This window comes from Sparus aurata, chromosome 3 (assembly GCF_900880675.1).
Source record: "Sparus aurata chromosome 3, fSpaAur1.1, whole genome shotgun sequence".
NCBI lineage: Eukaryota > Metazoa > Chordata > Actinopteri > Spariformes > Sparidae > Sparus > Sparus aurata.
In genome coordinates this window covers 29353820-29373150 of record NC_044189.1, presented here as the reverse complement: position 1 = coordinate 29373150, position 19331 = coordinate 29353820, and the positions used below count along the sequence as shown (strand labels likewise).

At 38.7% G+C, this 19331-nt stretch overlaps 1 protein-coding gene across 2 annotated transcripts; it reads left to right on the top strand.

Moving 5' to 3' along the window:
• The first annotated feature begins 672 nt into the window (after positions 1–672).
• LOC115578492 (protein lin-28 homolog A-like) lies at positions 673–19202 on the top strand. 2 transcript variants are annotated; one of them, XM_030411476.1, is made up of 4 exons: positions 673–822; positions 2043–2203; positions 5779–5957; positions 14386–19202. In XM_030411476.1, exons 1-4 carry the CDS (start codon positions 813–815, stop codon positions 14615–14617), a joined length of 582 nt encoding a protein of 193 aa, XP_030267336.1. In that variant the 5' UTR covers positions 673–812; the 3' UTR covers positions 14618–19202. The 2 variants fall into 2 exon arrangements, with proteins under 2 accessions (XP_030267336.1, XP_030267335.1); XM_030411475.1 differs by lacking the exon at positions 673–822 and adding an exon at positions 993–1078.
• The last annotated feature ends 129 nt before the right edge of the window (positions 19203–19331 follow it).

Genomic DNA, 19331 nt, shown 5'->3' with positions numbered 1-19331 from the left:
AGGTCATTTTAAACTCATGTAAGATTGATATTACTCAGTGCCACAGTAATTAAAGTTTTTTCCTTGTTTTCTTCAAAACTGACACTTGATTCCTTTGACTTATCTAATTTTTAAAAGCAATGCCATCATGGCCACATTTATACAAATGGAAAAAGCGCATTTTGAGTCAACTAGGCAGAGGGTCTATTCTAAAATCAGTAAAATACCATTATTCTTTTGAACAAGTTAATATTTATTTCCTTTTGGTTAAATTTTTTAAAATTCTAACTGTGAGAATGTCAAGGTTTCACTGCAAAATATTGGAGCAAATTTAATTCTAATTACATTCATGGATTAGGCCTATATATATTAGATAATATTGCTTATGTTGACACACAAGACAGTCCCTGTGTGTGGTGGAGGCTGGCAGTGGGCGGAGTGATATCCTTCTGGACCTTTGGATGAAACGCTGATGCTGTAATGTCCAAAGCTCTAATTGGTCATTTTGGCTCCCTATCTTATTGACCAAGTGTGATTTATCTGTAATTGAAAAATCACGTGGACTTGACCGAAAAGGTAGTGGTGTGTATGTGTGTGCGCGGGGTGCGATGGGGGTTACCAGAGGTAGGAGGGTCAGTGAGGTTCTACATATTGTGTAAGACGAGAGCAGGAGGCAGGGGAAAGGCAGTCTTTCTCCTGGAGGATTGCACACACACACACGGTGACGCACACAGAGAGACCGTGCACGGATATCCAGCATGCTGTTCACTCAGTTCATCTGATATTTTGTGGGCCGGAGCAGTTTCTGCAGGAGGCTGGGGAAACCTCCCACCATGGCAGAAGGTATGAGGAACTTCTTTGCAGATGAAGGAGGTTGAATAGAAAGAGGCCTCTCTCTTTGTCTTTTCCACTCCTTTCTGAGGGGCTGGTTGGTGTGTCTATTCAGAAGAGTGTCTGGGGGAGAAAAGCACGTCTTTGTGGACGTGGAGGTAGGACGGAGGGGTGAGAAGCTGCAGGCAGCAGCTCAGTCCACTTCAAGGCCGGGAAGAAGCAGCAGAGAGCGGCGGGATGGGCTCTGCTTCCAATCACAGTTCCACAGGTAGACCGAGGGAAAAGCATTTACTGAACATATGCTGAGAATCCGCTTCTTACGAGGAACAGATAAAGACCTTTTAAAGATTGGCTTACAGAAAGATTTAGCTGATTATCGATTCTAATATTGGCAAAGGGAAGACACAATTTTATTTTGAAGGCCTTCTGGTCATGGGAGTAGTATTTTAGGACATTTTAGGATCTAAAACAAGAAGAAGAAATTACTTGATTTGCTCTCTGACTGTTGACAAATGCGAGAATATAGACATTATAATACTAATGTAACAAACAAAATATATAACAGGAACGACAATTAGTTCACAAAATGTAGTAATGTATCATAAATGATGAACGCACACTTTATACAGTCGTGATTTGTTTTTTAACCACTTTATTGTCATTAATTGACTTGATTTCCGCAGCACCAAAGTTTTATCATGTTGATCGTGTTTTATCAGTTTCAGGTGTAATTATGTGACCTCGTATCAGTAGGAGAAATGAATAGTAATAGAGTGGAAAGAGAAAAGCGAAAGGAAGGAAGGTGAAAAAATGAATAGATAAATAAATAAAATAATCGATGAAGTCATTTTTTTAAAATTTTTTTTTCCAGAATTATTCAGGTTGGCTTGTGTGAATACTTGTTGTTTTTGTTGGTTGGACAAAGACTTTTAAGTATGGCATCATGATCTATGGGAGATTGTAATGGGCATTACTCACTGTTTTTTATGCCGTTTTGTAGTTGATGAGTGAAAATAATCTATCGATTAATTGATGATAAAATCATCCATTTGTACCCCTGTTGTAATGTATTTCCCACACGCCTTATCTGAGAAAATATATAACTTTAATATTAACAGTATTGTTGTACGGGCCTTGCTGTCTTTGTGTATTTTGCTGGTAGTCATGACACAACACTTCATACACATCAGGCCCTCTAACCATCACTGCCTGTATGTGTGTGTCCCGTGCAGGAGGCTGTGCTCACAGACAGGAGGAGGGCTCCGCCGCGGATCTGTGCCGGGGCAGCGGGGTCTGCAAGTGGTTCAACATGCGGATGGGCTTTGGCTTCCTGTCCATGAGCAGCAGGGACGGAGCTGTGCTGGAGGAGCCGCTCGACGTGTTCGTCCACCAGGTGAGAGGATGCCGAGAGGTGCTGCACTGCACTGAGTGCGCAAGAGTTGAATATGATAGCTTACATATAAACAGTCCAGACTTTTATTGGCTTGGGTGGCATTGATTTACATTTCTGTATCCAAACACAATGTCTGACAGTTTTACTTACAAGTAAGAACAAATAGGCTACATTTCAAAGTTATCTATCACAACACAACAGTGGCGCCTTTCAGATAAAGATTCTGAACGTTAGTAGTTTCTACAGAGCACATTTAAACTACAGTCAGAATATCAAGTACTGACAAAACTAAAATAAATAAGCCTGTGTGGACAAAATAATGAACTGAAAAAAATATACAGTGCTTCAAATTCAGATGGCTGATGACTGACGAATGTGACTTCAGAAAGTTAGGTTTTTAAGAATTCTTTGTCAGTCCAATACGGCATCTGTCTTTACACCACTGTAATCTTTAAGGGACCATTACAGGTACAAAAATGACAAAAGGTTATACTTGCGTCTGCAATACTTTCTGGTAATCAGGCTGAAGTTACACAAATACCAGATTTATTACACTATTAGCAACTCATGTGCATTCATCATACATGAGAATAATATAAGAAGTTTAAAGCTTGGCTTAGCTGAAGGTTATCACATATTCTGGCCCAGTCTTTGTTTCAAACATATCATATCAATATCATTTTTAACATGTAATTTTACGTTTACATTACATGAACTGACTTTCATGTCAGTAGGTGGAGGGCGCGACAGCATAGGGCATTTCAGCATTTTGTAAGTGTGAACCCATTTGGTATGGAATACAGGATATTTTCCAGCCATTATTGCGGTGACCAAAACAGGTTCTTCAAGCCAAAACATGGTCTTTTCCTCACTCGTACCTGTGCCTAAGCCTTTCAAGACCGCAAGCAAGCAAGTGGTTTGCAGAAACCTACATGGCTATTATTATTCTGGTGATAGGGTTGCAGCCATATTCAGCATGTGTAAGAATTCCGTTTATTCATTAAAACCAAATGCATCTATGGGATTCAGTAAGGGGATATCTTTCATGTAAAGCTTAAACTCACTTTTTAAGAAATATGACAAGCATCTGTGATTGTAGCTTCTCAACTGTGTAGCTGAACTGTTTTTTTTCTATATATTTCTTTTTTTTAGAAAAATGTGTTGGCCATTTTTCTAAATTGTTTCAGTTGACAAACCAGGCAAAACTCTCTTGAATAAAGTCCGGCCGTATGCTTTAAAAACAGCTTGTAAGAAGACATCTGTTGTGTTTTTGTGTAAAATTACCTGAAGATTAACACATCTTAAAGTCAATCATGCATGATTTTTGTTCTGACACTCCCTCATTGTCTTCAACTCATGGACAGATATTTGCTGTGGAACCTCAAAGGTGTGTGTGTGTGTGTGTGTGTGTGTGTGTGTGTGGGGGGGGGGGGGGTTTAAAGGGGTTAGAGGCTAAAGCACAGAAAACAAGGCTCATTCCTCTCCCCATCCAGCCCTGCTTCCTGTTATAAAGTCATTTAAGCATCAGGGAGCCCACCCAACCCTGAGTTTCAGTCCCGCCTCCCATGTGGACCCTTTTGGCAGAGACCTCTTCTCAGATTACCTTTCTCTATGTTGTAAATTTGATGAAAGGCAGGGGACAAAGGCATGTACATGCCGAATTGGTGCCTTGAGCTTTGATCAAATGGGAGATTGTAGTATGTATTTTTATAATGACCAACATATAAATAATTTGGAGACAAATCTGTAATAAATGTAAATGTAAGATTCTGGTAACTGCTGACACAGTGTGCTGTCATCTCCTCCTGACTGCCTCAGACTGCCACACCAACCCAGTTCAATAACTCTGTGTCTTATAGCCTCACTGTGATGATTCGCACCAATGACAAAAAGGGCTTGTGTCCACATAACCTTTATTTTTTGGCAGAAAAGTGCTGGCAGTGGTCTTCGGTTTTTGTGGTGAGAGAAAAAGGTGCTGTGTGTTAGTTTCAATTGACATGCGCTAACACTGTTTGTAACAGAGGGGGCTAACAACTTGTAAGTGATTTAAGCACAATCTGCAACATTTCAGTGTCCAGCAGATCTGGTCCCGAATGAGCATTACAGTCTCTGTTATGCTATTTTCTGTCTGATAAAGCTCAGAATAGACAGACACAGCCAGAACAAGCTTCTATTTTCTTGGTTACCCAGCCTATTCACCAGTATATAATGTGGGGGTTAAGGTTTTAGCAAATCACAGATATGTCCAACTTCAACATTGGGATAGGCTACATACGATACTGACATTTGTACAAAATGGTGGTGAGGAATTCTTTGGAGACATGCAAGGGGAGGAGGGTTGTTTGAGAGCATTGATGTTTTAACAGGGCTGTAAACATGACTGGATTTTTAGGAGAAGGCTGAGGATTCCCCGATGGAGAGCTTCTCATTTATGTTTGTGCATCATTTATAGTGATTATTTCAAGTGTGCAGTCAATTATTTAGTAAGCTGCACCTTTGTCTTGATCAAAAATGGAATTGGCTCATTTAAAGCGCAGACATCTACAAATGTTACCCCTAAACAGCTGTATTTATCTCGTAACAAGCTGCTAAAATAACACTTAAACCTACGATACATGATTTTTTTGAACTTGGGGACAGGTTAGGTGAACACAACATTAACATATCAACTAACAACGGTTATTATTTTCACATAAATGCACACAGTACATTTTCACTTTGTACACATGTGTCAAATTTGTGTCCACCTGATGAATTTAAGTCTAATATTTACGCTCACTTAGCTCAGTATTTAGTCTCCATCACGGAAAACATCTTGCTCTTTTGCTACTAAATGCTTCACTGTGATCACAAGCTTTTCTCAAGCTGTGGATCAAAATCAACACAACCTCATACCAAAGTGAATGAATATCTAAATTGCCAGCAACTCCGAATATGACATATATCACCAATGCCAAATCAATAAGATCATTGCAGTGTAATATTGACACACGCACCGGATCTTCGTCGTACTCTTGCTTTTTGGTTTTGGCAAGAAAACTTCTTGGTCAGATTTAGAAAAACACACAGTTTGACTTAAAATAACGTTACATTACTTGTGTCACTTTAGCTACAAACCTATCTATGTTACATAGTAACTTATGTTCATGCGTAACTTCACTACACAGGTAAGTTAAAATAACTCACTGGTTTTACATTGGACATAAAGAGCGGTCTCCTGAATAGAAGTCCTATGCTTGTTTAACCTGACTGTCCAACTCTGACCTCCTTCCGATACAAATTTTTTGCTCTTTATACTACTTCTCCTCACTTATTCCTTTTCAGCAGTAATAAAGACTACGGCCGCTAAATGTCGTGGCCTAACAAGAAGCACCAATATAGGGCATTGTAAGCTTCTTTCATAGTCGACCTATAGTTCACAGTGGTTGACGAACGGCTGACCAAAACAGTCAAGTTGTGGAATTGAAATGTTTTTGATAATAAATCTCAAACAGCTCATGAGAATCCCAGATAAATCTGTTGCATTCTGTGACAACTGTCTAACCCCAATGAACCCCGCTCTCTCTCATTAACAGAGCAAACTGCACATGGAGGGCTTCCGCAGCCTCAGGGAGGGTGAAGATCTAGAGTTCACATTTAAGAAATCATCTAAAGGGCTGGAGTCTGTCTGGGTTACTGGGCCAAATGGAGCACCATGTCTGGGCAACGAGAGAAGGCCAAAGAGCACCCAGAAACGTCGCTCAAGGGGTGATAGGTAGGTCCAGTCAGATACACAGGCTAATCAATGACATGAACGGTTTAACATTTTGAGAAATATGCTTTCTCAGTAAAATGAGATTATCAATAATCTTACGTATGAGCAGACCTAGAGTCAGGACTTAGTTAGCAGAGTTAAAGAAAAGAAGTGGGGGTCAAAAGCTATCCTGGTATTGTAAACATATGCCTGCTAGCTCCTCTAAAGCTAACTTATTAAAATGTCATATAATGTTTGTTTAACATGTACACATATAGACGGGTAGAAATGACTGTTGCTCACTTTAGGAGGAGTTGCATGATGGAACTATTTCTTGATCACTAACAGTTTGCCAGATACAGTTGGTTAACACAGGTTCTGATTTGTAAAGGCCCAGTGTTATTTTACTGTGATGGCATTACATTTTCCCCAGCGAACAGTTTCAATATGCCATGAATGATCAATTTTACCTTTGTGTGCAGATTAAACAAAGAGATACAACAATTTAAGTTTTGATCTTTAGGGGTGTTCTAGACAGTTGCTTTTGCACTTTAGAAGGAGCCTGGCTGCCTGTTTCTTTCTGCTTCCAGGACGTGTCCGACGTCAAGTCAGGACCTGTTCCTGACTTGAGTGCCATAGCAAAGTCGTATCAATCTTCTCACCTCATTCTCAGAAAAAGAACAATAAACTGTATCTCTCAGAAGATAGCCTCATATTTTGGGTCCAAGACATTAACACAATGTTATTGTCTTGAACCCACATTTGACTCCTTCTGGCAGTGACAATAATAACACAAATACTGTCAATTATGATTCTTTCTATCATGAATTTTTGATCCATGGAGGTTCCATATATCTAATAAAATTTTCCTAGAGCTGAGAAAAGCGAATCTCTACTGCATATATTCAGCAGGCCACAAAACCAAGAAGTAAACCTGGAAGCTAGAAAACTTTGTTGGCGTATGCACTAGATGATTACTATTACTTGGACTGAATAGGGGCCATCTTTGCATACGCTACTAGGTCTATATTATATCTACTGTGGCAGTGCATACAAATTGGCGCAGATGGCTCCAGATTTAAAAAGTATCCAGTATTCTGTAAAATACAACAAGATTTATCTTGGGATGACAAGCTTAATCAGCATTGAGGAAACTAGTTAAAAAGATTTAATGGAACAGATGTTCATTTATATGTTGAAGGCCTGCACTGCAGGTTTAAGAAATACAAGATTTTCACCACTGTACCACAATGCTACTTATTGTGTAAAGTTACAGGTTTTATACAAAAAAGTACTTTATTTGATCTCTTGAATAGTAAAGGTGAGAGTGATTGTTCAAGATTCCTGTCTGTTGTATTGAAACTATGTAGCTTCTAGAGAATGTGCAGAAAGTATCGAGTGTGCAAAGGAAACATGAAGTGGCTTTGCTGAAAATACAGGAACAATGTTATAAATGATTTGCTTACTATGGTTGAATGACGAATGTTCACTATCGTAAATTAACTGAAGTGGTGAAAATGTTACTTTTCAACTTTATTGTGAATCTCCATCCAATCAGTTTTATTTTCACATTTACAATCATACATAGTTCAACATCTAGTGAAATTGTTATAGGTGCCGGCTCCAACACAAGTAAAAATGAAATGAAATAAAGATGTATCTAACTTGTAAAAGAATCTAGCGTATAGAGTAGATAAAAGAAAATGGAAATTGGCTATCCTGCAAATGTGTTTATTTATTGATATCAATTGTTTAAGATTAACCTTTAAGTAAATAAAGGAACTGGAATATTACTTTGGCAATTGAAGATGGTTTTTGTTTGCCTCAGACTCACATTGACAAAAAGGACCTGATGAAGAGAGAGATATTTGTAGTGTTCATATCTGCAAGTGATGCCAGTCTGTATTGCCAACTTGTTAAGTTCTGTTTAAAGCCAGGGGCCTTGAACAGAACTGAGCTGAACTGAACTGAACTAAGCATTCAAACAGAAGGTATTTTGCTTTTTGTGGAGCAGCAGGCTGAGCTGGATCAATACATAGTTTGATCTCAGAAAACCCCCAACGTTCTGCTTTTTGGTCTCTGTATATCTCTTTGTTATCAAATGCAAACTCAACAGCTATAGATTAACCTACAAATGAATGCTACTGAGGAAACTGTAATTTATTTGCAATTGCTCCATTTGTCTTTGAGGCTCGTTTGGGTAATTAAGATCCAGTGAGACTATTAATTTGATAGCATCTTGTAGATATGAGCATATTTATCATGGCTGGCAGTGATAAAATGGATCCCACATCTTCCTGTCTTTAAATACCTGCTGGGTTTGATTACATTCAGATGTTTCTCCTCTCTGTTTCAATACTTGAATGTTCCAATTGAGAGGAAAGAAGCTGGATTTGCAGATTGGAGGCCATTAAGATCTGACAAAGTTATTAATGCGATAACATCTTATTACGTTGGACTTCATTAATCATGGTGCATGGACCAGTGATAAAAATAATCCCACCACTTCCTGTTCTTAAGTATCCGCCATAGGTTTGATTGCATTCACATGTTCCCTCTTTTCTCCCAAACATAAATGTAGTATTCAGAGTGAGGACGGATCCTATCCATTTAATTGATAACAGATGTAGGCGGTCAGAGGTCACCATCACCATGGCAACAATGGGATGTGGTGTGCAAATTAGGTGGAGGGACGGTGGTTGAGCGAGTGGGGGTCAAGGTTCAGAGGTCACAGTAGGCCACGTGGCCACGCTGATCAATACTGAGCACTGATGGGGGGCTGGGAGGAAGAGAGGAAGGAAGTGGTGGTTAGCTGAGAGGTGATCCAGGGCTTACTCTTATTTCATCACTCTGTATCTCACAGACGGAACTTGACCGTTTTAAAAGACATTTATTCTGAATTTTTTTCTAATCATCAACAAATTCCACGAAAAGACAGAACATTGCAATTAATGGATCTACCAAGACATACTGTGTGTGAATCAAAGGCTGATATATCGTCTTCCTTTGTGCCATAGTGCTGCATTGTTGTCAAAAAAGATATAAAAAAACACATGTTACACTGGCTGTAGTTTATTTTGTTTCGATCCGACATACACTGTTCTGCTGCCCCATATACTAACCAGAGCACTGATTGTATGTTGATAATAAGAATAAAGTTAAGAATGGTCCGCAATAAACGCACTGTTTCCATGATTAAGTGACACTAAAAACTACATTGAACGGCTGTTTTAGGAAGTTACTGTGCCTACAATTTATAAATGAAACTATATATTGCTGTAGACCTCCCATCTTGTCTCCCAGTGTTTAAGCATTTTTTTTGTTGCGACCAACAACTTCACTTTTAAATTCAGTGTTAGCACCTTCATCAGCAGGAACCAGTAGGCCATAGACAAACAGGGTCGAGTCGTTGGAAAGTATTAAAGCTGGTGTTTGAAAAAAAAAAAGGTCAAATCTGCTGTTGCAACTGCACAGGCCTGCAACAAGCCCATCCAACACTTTCATTTGGCCAGTATAAAATTATTGCACGACCCACCTGTGTGCATTCTACCCGTGCATTCATTATTTTGTGATGTTTATGAAGGGTCTCTGTCATCCAGGTCATGGTAATTCGAAGTGCTGTATTGTAGGCAACTGGACTTGTTTCATTTTCACAAGTAGTTTCACCTCTCATCCAAGAGGCTTCTAACTAGCTGGAAGGAAGTTGGCAGGTTTTTAAACTCTGTGTGGGAGTGTCCTTACAGAGTCACCAAGGACACCTGTGAGCTCAGAGTTTGTTGGTCGTCAAACCGGCTTTCATGTTGTTTATATTCCTAATGATAATGTTAGGTGATTTGTGAGTGAGTCTTGAGGTAGTTTGATATGGTAAGTGATGACAACTATGTGCTGCATTCAAAGTACACAGGCCCTGAGCCTCTCATTCAGCAGCTAACCCAGGAATGTTAGCACATAGCACACCTATGTGTAAGGAGTAACGAGGTATCCTTTTCAGACTGAGGTAAAATCGTGATGACTATTTTGCTCGTGTTTATATGACTGTGGCATATGAGTTGTTTAATTATATTTTCATTAGACCATAAAACCCAAGTGAGCTTGTGGACCTAGCAAACTAGCCGCTAACTTAGCCAGTGTTTTTGTAGTAAAAGGCTGTGGAGGGAGGCTTCGGAAGGATCAGTTTGGGATTTTTTTTGGTTGGATACTTTAGGAGATGGAAAAATATGTTGTTGGTTTTGTTTTTGAAATAAGGGTTGTTGACAATAACATAAACATTGTGAGCAGCAAGTGACATGGTGGCAAGTGAGTTAACCCCTGAAACAGATACCTATGTATTCTTTTTATAAAACTGAAGCACACTGTTCTTAAACAGAAGGCCACACGGTCTTCAGCTGAAATGAAAACATGAAAGCAAATCATAGCAGATTTAGTTAGTGTGTGTTTGGTCTCCTGCAAGCACCTCCTTGTCTATTTCACCATCGCAGTTATAAGGTCGAAGCATGATCGTAATATTTCAGAGGTCTTAAAAGAAGTCTTTGTATATTTGGACAGGCGATGTTGCCTTCCCTGGAGATGGAGAGCAGAGGGCCCATAGAAAATCAGGCTGTCAATGTAGAAATAATCAATAGATTTTGCCTGCCTGTTTAAGTGACTGCTGTCTCTTTGTGTCACAGTGCACAGTGCTAAAGCCTCACTGGCCTTATTTATTCTGCTCTAATGAATTCCCCAACAGGATTTCACTTAGCTACTGATCATTAGCTTGCTCGGCATAGATTTACTGCGAACAATACACACATAACTACGAGATCAAAGCAGCCTGTTTAGCAACAACTCTTGTGTGTGGAGACTCATAGCAGTGGCAAGATTAGTGCTGAATGATAATTTTATGCTATCATCCAGTAACTTTAAGTGGAATCCTGTTGGTGAAAGGTAGTTGTTGTGTAACATATTTCTGTTTAAATGACAGATTGCTTGTGAATTTAAATTAGAATCAGTTTTATTGTTGGGAAGGCCTTTTTTACAGCAGGCAAGTCAGCTTGCAATAGCAGCAGAAGCACAGGTTTTATTGATATTGTTAATGATGGTTTTGTTGTTGATGAATTGATGAATTTCTGCCAGATCAGTAGTCATCTGATGAGCAGTTTGAGGGGACTAATGAAGATGCCTGATTAAATGCCTGGACATTTAATAATGCCTAATGGATCCCAAGATACACTATCTATTATTAACTCTTGTGAGCCTGTTTTAATATTGGTGGAGTATTGAACATATTATGGTAAATTGTTGTCTTGTGTCTGAAATGGACTCTCTACAAAAAGTTCAGTTGAATAGCTGAACATTCTTAACAGCTCATCAACAGTTTTTAATTGAAAAATCTTGAATCTCTTAAAAAGCCAGTATTGTTAATTTCAAGCATTTTACTAGCAAAGGATGTCTTCTACTTCACTGAAAAGTGTATTCTCTGTGTTAAGTTACCACGTCACACTTGTGTAATTGTATATTGGACTATAATTGCCTTCCAAACTGTGATGTCATAAAATCCTGCTGGAAAATCCATGTTTTAATGTGAGATTATGCGAGCACAGAGGAACTTTCCATCTGCACATAAAGCACTGTGCACACTGAAGCTCGTCACAGTGAGGTAAAAAGACGAAAAAGAATGTTTTTAGATCAGGGTGACCTTAGACACAGTGCAAAACCAGCATCCACCTTATTATCTTGGTAGTGGAAAAACCAAGCCAAGCTGTCAAAGAATCCCTGATACCTACCCCAGAGGAACAGAGATCAATTTGGACAAATCCCGTAACAGCTGTTCACCACTGGGACTCCACTAAATGTGGTTTCATGGTGGCAGGTCCTGGGTAAAACCCAATCCCCTCATTTGTCGTTTCCTTGCTCTGTGCTGTAACTGAAAGTCGTTGTTCATTTCTATCAATGAACACAGAGGCAAATGATGACTAAATGATATAAATTCAAGTTGTGGGCTCACAAAAAAATTCTAGAGAAAGTGTAATGTGAATAACAGAAGCTTCGTTTGCACGACAATTAATAATAACGATATCAGCAGCAGGTGCATCACATCCCGACTAATATGCCTTACGAGTGATTAAAATTGCGACAATTACATAGGCGCTGAGCTTGCACAAACTGCCAAACAAAACAGTCAAGCAGATGCAGATCCCAGCAGTCAGAGTTTCTCCAGAGATGAGCCGTTGGAAAAAAGATCATCCAGGAAAAAACTGCTTGCCGTCTGCTTTGAAGTTATTTAAACTTGTAAAAAGCGCAGGACTGGTTATATTCTAGGGCACAGTCAGCAGGTGAAATAATGCAGAGTCATAAGGATAATTGCAAAAGAGATCAAATCTTTATTTTAACCCATCCAAAAATCCAAGAAGAGAAGTAGTTTGGGGAGTGTAATTAAGTAGTTACCTGTGGAAGATAATATGGTACAGTTCTACTTTAAATTACCTATAAATAAACAGTCATCCTCCATATTTTACAAGATAGTTGCTAATGCAATGCATGGCAATTGTGAGAATCTTAGACTAATGTGGCAGAGGGATTTGAATGTGAACATTGACGAGGACTCGTGGGCAAAGATAATTTCCAGTCCAGGCTGGTTCACAAGAGAAGCTAGAGGCAAATTTACACTATAAGATACTTAATTGTTATTACTTTTACAGCTGTCCGGCTTCATGAAATGGGCTTGCTAGAAAATAATTTGTGCTGGAATTGTAAAGGGCAGGTTTGCAACTTTATCCATGTAATGTGGGCCTGCCCTCTGGTTCTGCCATTCTGGAAGGAAATAATTAAAGCAATACAGGAGTGGCTGGGCACACCTGTGCCTGGATCAATTCAGCTTTGCCTCTTGGGGGACAGGTTGCATTTACCCACAATATCTAGGCATTTACCCGAGGTCTAGCAGGCTTTATTTCAGCTGCTAGGATTATCCTCTGCCATTGGAAATGTCAAGTCAGACCAGAATGTAGAGAGTGGGCTTATTGACAGAGATTCATCATTTCAGTTAATGTGAGTTAACCTACACAACCATAAAAAAATCATTTCTGCTTGTCTGGAGCAAGTTGTTGTCTTTTAGTAAGCTGTGGGATAGAAGCCTGACATTATATTTTGGAGAAATATATTTGCCTTTGGATATATGTGTCTCTTTGATTTCTTGAGTATTTCATTTTCTGTTAATTGTCATAATGTAAGGTCAGTCTCTCTCTTTTATTTATTTATTTATTTGGACTTTTCTTTAGTTGCTGAGTTAGATTCCTAGAGTGGGTTAATGGATGACTCATAAATCATTAATGCTATGGGCAGTGTAAAGATGATGCTTTTGCTTCTGTCTTGTCTGTGCGGTCTGATTTTTGTTGGTTTTCTTTTGTATCTATTTTTTTTTATACTCCATACTTGACATGTGTTAATGTTCATGTTGATTGAAAAACAATCATCAACAACAAAAATCCCTACATGCATTTTTGGCAAGGGACTGTGTGCAGACAAATTCATCTAAAGTCTCTTAAGCTCTTAAAGCTGACTGACAGCTGCAACCGTCATCAGAAATTTTGCTTCACGTGACGCTTCAGAGGAAAACACGTATCATTTCACTTCAACATATTTCCCTGTTTCCTCCCTCCTGCTATGGTTTCGTCGCACCTCTCCACGAATCCTCATTGGGAAAGACTAAGACACAAGTATAACCTGCAAGTGCGGTAAATGTATTTCAATTTTGGTGAAATGGGATGCACCCACCGTGTGTTAAGAGACAGGGGGGGATCTGAACTAATGCTGGAGTGTGCTGCCCTCTGGTGGTTGAATGTCAAATGAAGTGAGCTACTTGTCATATTGAAGATGATAAGAAAAAGCATTTTCTTTGGACTTCAAAATGTTTCTCAATTTCTTGAGCACATTTTCTAAAGCGTTGAGGTAGTTCTTAAAACATGAAAAGCAATCACTGAGTGCATCACTGCTGCCACAGTAACATGTCCCTTTGTCATAGCTTAGACCAGTCCTTCCCAAATGGTGTGCTGTATCTGCTGACTGCTTGTCCAGTAACTGAACTCAGCTCTGCCCTCTGTGGTGTGAATGTGTTATGAGAAATGATAGCTGCCCCTGTTAACTACAAGTACAAAAGTACTTAAATCAATATTGATTCAATTACCAAAATTTAAAGTACCCACTGCAGAAAGAAAGAATAATTTATGTTATAGTTATTGATGCATTGATGCAACTTTAATGTTGAAACTAATAAAGGTGGTTTTACAAAGTACAATAAGTAACTAATTACACGGTACAGTACTTCCGTAAATGTACTAAGTTACTTTCCACCAGTGACTAAAAGCATGAATGTGTTGGAGGAACAATGGTTTTCATTTGGCAGTTGTGCTAAAGTAACTGAGCAAAACTGTACTAGCCGCCTTTCAAGTAATTCATTCTCTTCTATCCATTCTAGATGCTACAACTGTGGAGGTACTGGCCATCATGCTAAAGAGTGTCAGCTGCCCCCTCAGCCCAAAAAGTGCCATTTCTGTCAGAGTGTTTCCCACATGGTGGCTAGCTGTCCACTCAAAGCACAGCAGCAGCAGCAGCAGCATTCGTCTCCGGGCTCTCAGGGACCAGCTACCTCGCGGAGGGATGAGGAAGAGGGGCAAAGCCAGACCACCCTCTCCAAACACTTTGAGTGAATGACTAAGGGAAACTGTGAGGTTATTCACTGGAACACTGCTTGCAGAAAGAGCTACCTCAGGTTTTATTTATTGAGTGATAAAATAGGAGTCATCACCATGGTACTGATGTGATGTGCTTGTTCAGTAGAGCGCTGGCAGTCATGTCCACTTTAAAATGTATTAATTTTTCTTTTTCTGTTGTTTTTTTCTGCCTTGGATAAGTGTCTTAACTTTAGTCAAACAATCAGACTTCAGCCATGTAGTAGCCACACATATCAAATCCTTGTTTGGACTCATCTGACATGATGTGTGCCTCCATTAGCTGAGCCTTTTAAAATAGTTTGAATGCAAACATCTTGCTGGTTTACAACTTTCCGAAGCATTGTACACATTCAGGGTGTACGGAAACTTCTGAGTGGCCTGAAACACCAGAATGGGGTTGATTGATAAATGGGTTTGGAGATATTTGACACACTGGATTTACTGAATTATAGCACCCTTCTTTGTCAGATCATAACAAATATAATAGGTGCAGGAAAGCAGCAGGTGTTATAGGTAGTATGCAACATTAACTTAAGTAGCCTGAAAATTTGAAAGGGGATTTCTGTTTTTTTTAAAACTTGGGCCCTGTGTTTGTTTTGTTGTGTAAATGATTTATACTCACCAAAAGTATTGGAATTGATCCAAAAGATCAATTAATTTGGCTGTCGCACACAGCTGCAACGTAGTCCTTTGGGGTTCCTCCCACTGTCAAAATTAGTTGTGGCCAAAAGTGCTTGCTTTTTGCAAATGACAGGCTGAGGTTATTATTCTGAGTGTCCGACAACATTATGGTAACGATTCCTACATAGATGGACTTTTTTGTTATGAAAAAAAAAACGATTTTTGTGACCAGAAACACAGGTTTAACTCGTGGAGTAGGCTCACTCAGGAGATATGAGTTGTTGCAGAGTTGCAGAATACAACAGTGTAAACATGAATCAAAGTTGGGAGGAGGAGTTTGAAGTTTACCTGGATAAACTGCCAGCAATAATTTGTATACAAAGACATTTGACAATCTAGTTGAAGCAACAACTGTTACAACTCATTGGATTTCAGAACGAGACTTCTCCCTGAACTAAACTTGGGTTTTTGGTTATAAGAAGGGTCTAATTACTAAACAGAAAGGTCTCTCTCTGTAGGAATCTTTTCTGTAATGTTGTCAGACACTTAGAATACCAACCTCAGCCTGTCAGTGACAAAAACACTTTTAGTGGACATACATTAACTATAAAAAGTGTTCAACCCCTTGAATGTTTTCCCTTTTTTATGAATGGAATCATGGTGAATATAATTGGCTTTATTGGCAAATGCCCAAAAAGAAAGAAACTCCTTAATGTCAAAGAGAAAACAGATTGCTACAAAGTAATGTCAATTAATCAAAATTGAATTATGTAAAATAAGTGATTGTATAAGTACTCACCCCCTTTAAAGTGACTGACCTAATTCAACAGAGGTCCAGCCAATTGGTGCTAGTAGTCTCCCTATTAGTAAAATGGAGATCACTGAGTGCAGTGAATGTGTCTCAAGTGAGTATAAAGATACCTGTGTCTGAAGGTCCATTCACTGGTTAATCAGTACTCCTGGCTACAATTACACCATGAAGACAAAAGACCACTCCAAGCAACTCCATCAAGAGGTACAAGTCAGTGGATGGATACAAAAACATTTCCAAGTCACTGTGTCAGTGGAGTCAAAAGCTTCAGTAACTTAGCTGGGAGAGAATATGAATTCAACAACTGCTGCCCTGGTCAATTGGAAGAAGGTTCTTTGGTCTGCTGAGACCAAAATTGAGCTTTTTGGCCACCAGACAAGACGCTGTGTTTGGCAAACACCAAACACTGCACATCACAACAAACACACCATCCCCACTGTGAAGCATGGTGGTGGCAGCATCATCCCCTGGGGATTCTTCTCAGCAGCAGGCCCTGGAAGACTTGTAAAGGTAGAGGTTAAAATGAAAACAGCAAAATATTTTAAAAATCATGGAGGACAATCTGTTTCAGTCAGCAAGAGGACAATGACTTGGGAGGAGATTTATTTTCCAGCAAAACAATGACCCAAAGCACAAAGCAAAAGCTACACAGAAATGGTTAAAAGACAACAAGGTGAATGTTCTGGAGTGGCTAAGTCAAAGCCCAGACCTCAATCCAAAAGAGAATTTGTGGCTGGACTTGAAAAGGGCTGTTCACACCCAATCCTTGTAAACCTGACAGAGCTTGAGCAGCTTTGCAGAGAAGAATGCTGTTAAATTGCGGTTTCCAAATGTACAGGCCTGATTGAGATTGTCTGGATATCTCTCAATCAGTCAAATCACTGGCTGGACCTCTGCTTTGATTGTGACCAAAGGTGCATCTGCTAAATACTTTAAGGGGGTGAATACTTATACCATCACGTATTGTACATAACACATTTGTTATTAATTGGCATCACTTCATAGCAATTTGTTTTCACTTTGTCATTTTGTATTTTTTTTTTTTTGTCAAAAAAGAAAGGGGAAAACATCCAAGGGGGTGAATGCTTTTTATAGGCACTGTAACTTTGACAGAGGGAGTGTCCTCAAAGTATTAGCTTGCGGCTGATTTTTTTTTAACATTTTGACTTTTTCTCAAAATATTTCAACCTTATTTTTCAATAGAAAAGTGCCCCCAATACTTTACTGTTGTAAATGAATGGCCAAAATAGCATTATTGTTAAGTTTTAGATTTTAAAATGATAATAAAAAAAAATACATACTTACCTTGAAACATGACGTAAACAATCCAATGTGTGAATGCAAGAGAAAAACATATCCTGGGCTGCCAAATACTTTGTTCTAACTATTTGTGTCTGCCCTCACGAAAACAATTTCAGGTATCATACTGAGTTGTGAATGTCATAAGTGCCAAAACCCTCACTTCTCAATAGGGTTGATGAGAGCTGCTTTCAGGTGCCATTCCACTCAAAACATTACTTCACGATGTACTTGTGAAAAATAATTTTACTTTTCCCAATTACTGGGAAAGTAAATGTCCTCATTACCAAAATGCCATTTCATTATTTGAACTTATATGCAAGACTAGCATTGATTGTATGACAGACCTTGTCTGCAAAACAGGGAAAATCCAAAGGGAATGTTCAGACTCATATATATCAGGGATTTTTTTCAAATAAAAAATATCTGCTGTAGATGAAGCAGAAGGAAGAAGTTGAGATGTAGAAATCTTTGTTGCCATTTTCTAATTTTTGGTTTTTGCCGTCATTCATTTTGGTGGATGGCTAAATGTATATAGATTTTATCTTTCTCATACTGACTATTTATTCAGAGTTGTTCTCCCTGAAGGGCAGACAGCTCTAATTGTTTCCTTTGAGCCTGTGCTGCGATTCAGAAAGATACTAAAGAAAAAAAAACATGCTGTGCAGTATTTTTCATTGTTTTTCTTCAATGTAATTATTTTACTGTTAAATGGTTTAATGACAGTGTAATTTTGTGAGTCTTTAATTTAACTGTATTCTCACTTTGCAGAAAAAACACAGCAGTCCAGTGTTTATATGTGGAGTAGCATAGAATGTATATAGCATCCTTATTATGAACTCAGGGAGAAGGTTTGTTGATGTAGTTTCTTTTAGGATGTATTTATGTGTTTTATTATGGTGCAAGACTCAGGAAATCGAACTGCCAAACGAGCCATGAGCTACCTTTGTCATTTTCTGCCACACAAAACAGAGCAGCCAATACTGTGGTTACCTTGAATGACTTCAAGGAACCATCCATTCTAAACACCTTTAACATTATGTATCTCTTAGCATGATGTGCATTGCATTTTTTGGGTGGGATCTTTCCATGCTATTGTATTTGAAATGTGGATAGTGGGGAAACACAGACCATGTGATTTCCCAAAATGTTGAACTTTTCCTTAAAATGTATACCTTTCTTCTTGCTTGTCATCTGGTGACAAAGCAGGTTGACAAAATATTGACTATATAATATTGAAATATCAGTTAAAATGGTTGATTACAAAATAAGCTCTGGAATACACTGAACATCAGATTGATACACACAAATGTGCATATCAAAAAAACAAGGCTATTTAAGTAAACCAAATGTTTATTTCTCAATCATTGGCACTGACATATTTACTTGTAATAGTCCTGCTCTGATGAATAAGCTACCAAATTGGTATTCAGAGATGACAAAGCAGATATCCACTGACATTTTTCTTAAAACAAAGCAAGCATGGCACTATATTTTAAAGTAAATTGTTTTTATTGTACATAACCCAAGTTTTTATTCTAATTTTGTACGTGTCTTGATATAGTCTCATGTTAATGATGTATCTGCATGTTATTGACTAGACTCATAGAGTAGATTCTTCATGTAAAAGGGGACTGGGAAATTAGCCCACTGATTGCACAACACAGAGGTTTAAAGGCATCAGTACTGATCATCATTAAGGATCAATAGGCCTATATTATGTGCTTGAGCTCACCATAATGGCGACCATACTGCAGTGCAATGGGGTCTAATCTACCATGTTTAATACTCTAATCCCAAGACCAAGTCCCAGTGTCTTGTTTCTTGTAATTTGCTTATTTATGTATGTGTGACCAAGACAGAACTCGTCTTGTCAGAAATCTATACAAGTCTACCTCAGGTGTGATTTTTGACAGCTTGAGAACAGCATGTTCAAACAACTGTTTTGTATGTACTGTA

What these genes read in the sequence shown, in the direction of transcription:
- LOC115578492 (XM_030411475.1), top strand. Translation starts at nt 1,048, where the DNA reads ATGGGCTCTGCTTCCAATCACAGTTCCACAG. An exon ending in TTCCAATCACAGTTCCACAG is followed by an intron (nt 1,079 to 2,042) that starts GTAGACCGAGGG and finishes TGTCCCGTGCAG; the next exon opens with GAGGCTGTGCTCACAGACAG. An exon ending in TCGACGTGTTCGTCCACCAG is followed by an intron (nt 2,204 to 5,778) that starts GTGAGAGGATGC and finishes TCTCATTAACAG; the next exon opens with AGCAAACTGCACATGGAGGG.